The sequence below is a fragment of the Argiope bruennichi genome, chromosome 1 (genome assembly GCF_947563725.1).
Source record: "Argiope bruennichi chromosome 1, qqArgBrue1.1, whole genome shotgun sequence".
Lineage (NCBI taxonomy): Eukaryota > Metazoa > Arthropoda > Arachnida > Araneae > Araneidae > Argiope > Argiope bruennichi.
The window spans coordinates 75,593,134-75,598,541 of record NC_079151.1 but is presented as its reverse complement, the minus strand read 5'-3'; the positions used below and the strand labels follow the sequence as shown (position 1 = coordinate 75,598,541).

Here is a 5,408-nt window from a genome sequence, read left to right as displayed (position 1 = left end):
TAAAAGCCTGAACTCTTAATTAAAAGTGGAATCATTAGCCGGCGAGCAATTATGTCGGGTCATTAATCTTCAGCGGACAAAGTTTGGACTATCTTTGCACTTCTACCAAGCATATGAGTTCACTAATTGACTGACCACCAATTTTTTGATATTTTTTCTCGTTAATTATGTTTTGTATGATTAAACACTGCCTAACTTAAAGCACTCAGCCTTTCTACTCATTCAAAATGGTAGAATTCTCGTTTTTTTTTTTATTTAAAATATTTATTAATATAGTAATTGCAATTTTTTGGTTCTTTTCTACTAAAGACCATAAAAATTTATTGATAGTTCTTTTGCCAGCTCGAAAGAGGAATTAATTCTAATAACCTCTGATTATAAAAAAGATACTTTTACGAATTTTTTTATTGAAAGTTTCAGATGTAAGAACATATACGTGGCATAGTGAATCAGAAAGGAATCTAAAGTATTCATGCGTTTAAAAAAATGCGGTTTGTTCAGTTATTGTCAAGATATCTAATTTAATTTGATCAGTACGTATTTAAAACTTATCATTCATCGAATTAAATAGAAGAAAACCATTGCTGCTATGTTGTATATATGGTACCGTGAAAGACCGAAATCAGAGAATGTCGACATTCACCGGTGAATGTCTACAAACACCAAATACGTCGGTGAAAGATCGAATATTTCATTACATTCTTGTACATTCGGACCCTCACCGTTGTATGTCGACAATCACAGATATGCTCTGGTGGAGGTCAAACAAACAGTGTCAAATGAAACACAGTGATCTAAGAAAGGTATTGTTCTGAAACCAATGATCAGTTCTGAGTTAAACTCAAGATGTCAAGTTTATCTGATAGATCTGCAGTCAAACTCAGATGCTGAATATAAGTTCATAATGGTGTATCTAGATCATTTAACTAAATTTGTGCAGCTACGACCTTTGAAAACTAAAAGGGCTGAAGAAGTAGCGTATCACGTTCTTCCAATATTTTTAACATTTGGTGCTCCAGCAATATTGCAATCAGATAATGGTAGAGAATTCAGTAATCAAGTCATATCCGAAATATGCTCTATGTTGAAAGATGTTAAGATAGTTCATGGAAAGCCTCGTCACAGTCAAACACAAGGCTCAGTTGAAAGGGCCAATCAGGATATACAGAATATGCTAAATGCATGGATGAACGATAACAATACAAATAAATGGTCAGAAGATTTATCCTTTGTTCAATTTGCCAAGAACACTACATACCACGAAGGAATACGCCAAAGTCTTTATGAAGCCATGTTTGGCATTAAAGCGAAAAGAGGCATAGAATCGTATTTTTTGCCTAGCGAACAAATCGCAAGTATCGAAACTGAGGAACAACTTGAAGAAATCGCCAATACTTTTGAAACCGAAGAACAGCTTGGAAAAACTGGTAATACTTCTGAAAAAAATTTGAGCGGTGGTCAAACCGAAAACCAAATTCCAAAGAAAAATATTGAAGAGGACTTGCAATCTACCACGTCTTTACATCAAGTTCTGAATGAAAAACACGAGTTAATTTCTATAAAAAGAGCGGCCGCGAAAGAGAATCTTCTACTGCAAGCAACAAAAATGTTGCGAACCTCACAAAATCACATAATCAGTTCGAAATTTGTAAAGAAAAGCTCCTTTCCATAAATAAGATTTCTTTTCAAGAAATTTCGCTGAGAGAAGCAGCTGCAGCTAATTCGAGAAGCGGTGGACAAGGCTATACACGCTGTCATTGCAAAAGGAAGTGTTCCACAAATATATGCAGTTGTAAAAGCAAGGGCCTCTTGTGCAATTCAAAGTGTCATAGTTTAAGTTGTTGCAATAAATAAGATTTGATTCACATAAATTAGCAAGTTTTTTATTACTATTATTTTATTTTCTCATTTAGAACGTACTGTATAATTAAGTAAGTTTTTTACTTCTATTATTTTCCTTTCTCATTTTGAAAGTACTGTGTGTTTTAAGTTCTTAGTTATTCCTCTCAGAAAGAGAGGCGAAAAATTTATCGCAACTGAATTACGGAGAAAAAAATATAAATCTCGGGCATGTTCAACATTCACCATTAGTGCATGGTGAATGTCGACATTCACCGGTGAAAGTCAGAAATAAGGGTATTTAGCAAATATTTTGGACATACACCAAGCGACTATGTGTTTGTCGACATTCACCGGTGAATGTCGACATTCTTTAGATTTCGGTGTTTCACCGTAACATATACAATATATGTATGTGTGTTCCATATCTTCTTTTAAATAACGGGTCTAAATCAACCAAATTTTGAGACTTAGTATTTAAGACAAGAGAAAGAATTATGAACACTTTTCAAAATTCAAAGAGTAATTTAATATTCAGTTAATTATAAATAAAGGAAAAATTCTCCTTTTCTCTACTTTTACAGGGTAAATACCATCTTAAAACTCAAAATTTTATGATTTCAATGAAATCAATTTCATTTTTACGCAATATTTCCTCCAATCGTTATAAATTTATCACAGTAAAAAGAATGTTAACTTTGAACTATACTACCATTTTTTTTCTTCAATTTTTGCTTTTACTTTTAATACTTACTTTTGGTGCCATGTTTTCATTTGTTTCCAAATAGTGCTTTAAAAGTGCCTAAAAATGAAGGTAAGTCAGTCGCTGAAACGGCAGTAGGAAAAATAAAGCTGTTGTGAAAGAATGAAACAGATACAGAACGATAGCGGAGGTTTTAGATTATGAGAAATGAATCAATTTTTCTCCCAATGAAATGTCGGCAGAACATCGTCTTAAAACTCAAAATTTTACTTTTTCAACGATAACAACTGCATTTTTAAAAAATTTTTTTGCAATTTTTCCAAATTTTTTGCAATTAATTTCTTAGAAAATTTAAATAAAAAATGATTGTGAAATAAAGAAATTTATAAGCACTCCATGGTTAGGCAACATTGAGATTCCGAACCATTTTACTACTATTTATTAAAATTTTCTCTTTTATTTCAATACTTACACTCAAAATCAATGACTATAACTGGCAATGTTAACAAACTTTTTGAGCAAATAGATTTCATTCTTTATCCTCGATTTCTTTTATAGAACGAAAATAAAAATTCGTATGAAATTTTATAATGACTCTAAAAACAATTTTAATCCTAAAAGAAATTGTTGTTAATAATTAATTCAGGCCGCTGTATTTTCTTAATTTTCCATTCCATGGAATGAAACATTAGTTCTTTTAGTGAACAGTCCTTTAATATATTGCTAAATATCATAACTTAAAAATGAGATGGTCTGACCAGATAGAAATGGAGTGTATAAAATCTATATTAACTCTGGAATTACGATGATATACTAACTCGAACTAACGATCTTCCAATCCAAGAGCCAAAACTATCTCAATAAATCATTACCGTCCTAAATATATTTAAATTTGATGTTTAATTATCTCTTTATATCGCCATGAATTTCTTTTATAATAAGCTAGCTGACATGACCGGCGCTGTTAGGAATTAAAATCTGTTCATGCATAATATTTTTAACATAGAATCTACTTTTGTGTAAAATGTTGTAATATACAAAACCCTTTTCAAACGTTTAGCAAAACAGTTAAATGTTGTGTCATGGTGTATCTCACACTAACTTTAAGACTTTAATTCTAGTGAATTTCATATTCCGAAAACATACTGAGAGTTACATTAAAAGTTTACTTGCAAAATTGTAGAACTTTATTCTTTTAATTGCGGAAAGACGTCTTGAATATATGAATTCACGATTTCAGTATCACTTCACGAAATCTATCAAAATCAAATCTATAGCACATCATGTAGCTATTTGACTGTACGTTTTTATTTCCCTTTATAAGTTTCACGTTATTGTTCCAAAAGGCAATAATGAGTATTTGGAAATAATTTTTTAAATTTTTTGATAAATATTTGTAGAAAAGACTGATATATGGCAATAGCAAGACTAGAATTAGATTTGAACAGGAGACTTGGAAAATACCAAGACGGTTTTTTTTAATAGTTCTACCATTTAAAATATTATAAAAATATTTTTTGCATTGTAGAAAAGGCATATTGGCAAAAAGCGACTTTTATTTTTATTGTGGAATTCCTATATGGGATTTGTGTTACTGGAATATTGTTTAATGTATAATGTAGCCATTTGGTACTTAATTTTTTTTAATTTTTCAAAAAAAAAAGAAACAATTAAAAAGAATTTAATAATTTTCCTAAATAGTATGCAGCTGCTCAAAGCACTTATAATTTTTTGTAAAAAGTTAAAAATTCATGCAATCTAAGGCGTGCTAACCGTAACTGAAGCATCTAGAGAAGGCGTATTTAAATTCTCAATCAAGTTTTAGTTTAGTTTAGTTACATTAACGTCCCGTTTCAAAGCAACACTAGGACTATTTTAGGACGAATCTCATAATTTTTAACCGCGGTCAGATGACGAGGACGACACCAAATTCTCAATCGAACTTGACCTTCAAATTTTACAGTAACACATGGGTCATCGTGATCTCGCTATAGATTCTTGGTTTTGCGACTGGAGGATCAAGTTTTTAAAAGAAATTCCAAGAAGAATAATCCGCGCTTTTAGATAAGGCGTACATAAGGATCAAAATGCAGAAGTAAAGAGAAAGTGAATAGGAGAATCCTGCCTCTGATTTTTCTCCTCATTTGTGCACAAAAGATCAAAAACGACTTAATTCTTTTTTTAATATAAAATCTGGCTTTTAACCAAAAAGAAAGTTCAGGATTTATCTCACGGAATACATTAAGCTGAATCTGGGGATGGAAAAAAATGAAAATGTTTCCATTATTTCACGGAGTCTATAATCTAGTAATTCGTCATTCATCCATCATATTTTTTTTCCAACATTTCAGCCCAGATCAGATCATTATTCATAAGAAATCGTTCCGCTTTTCGTCAATTCATCACTGAAAGTTCCGAACATGAAACCGTTATTTTCTGCTTCATTACGCGTATTGTTAATGAATTCTGAGCAGTGGATAAAAATTGCTCGTCTTTACACTGGGATTACATATAAAAGCTACCAGGGTTTTTACCTCAAAAGATATTAATTACTTTTAGCGGAATTGAATATTTTTTACTATCATTTCATTAGGTTCACAATGATGCCTTATTGCTTTACAAGATTTAAAGGAATTGAATTGGATGCTGAATTAACGCGCTTCCTTCAAATCGCAAGCTTTGCTGGTAGTTTGACACTATATTAAATATGATGTGAAAATGGAATAATTTGTTTTTGTTTTAAGTTAGAATGTGGTAATAATTTGCTTAAAATTTCTGTCACATGACAAACGTAAACATGCATGCAGTTTAGGATGTAACTAAGGTCAGATTAATCACGTATTTTGGGGTCTAGAGACATGAAAAT

General features: G+C 31.2%; 1 protein-coding gene across 1 annotated transcript; it reads left to right on the top strand.

Moving 5' to 3' along the window:
- Positions 1-904: 904 nt before the first annotated feature.
- On the top strand, positions 905-1,672 carry LOC129973015 (KRAB-A domain-containing protein 2-like). Its single transcript, XM_056087364.1, has one exon. It carries the CDS (start codon positions 905-907, stop codon positions 1,670-1,672), a length of 768 nt encoding a protein of 255 aa, XP_055943339.1.
- Positions 1,673-5,408: the final 3,736 nt, after the last annotated feature.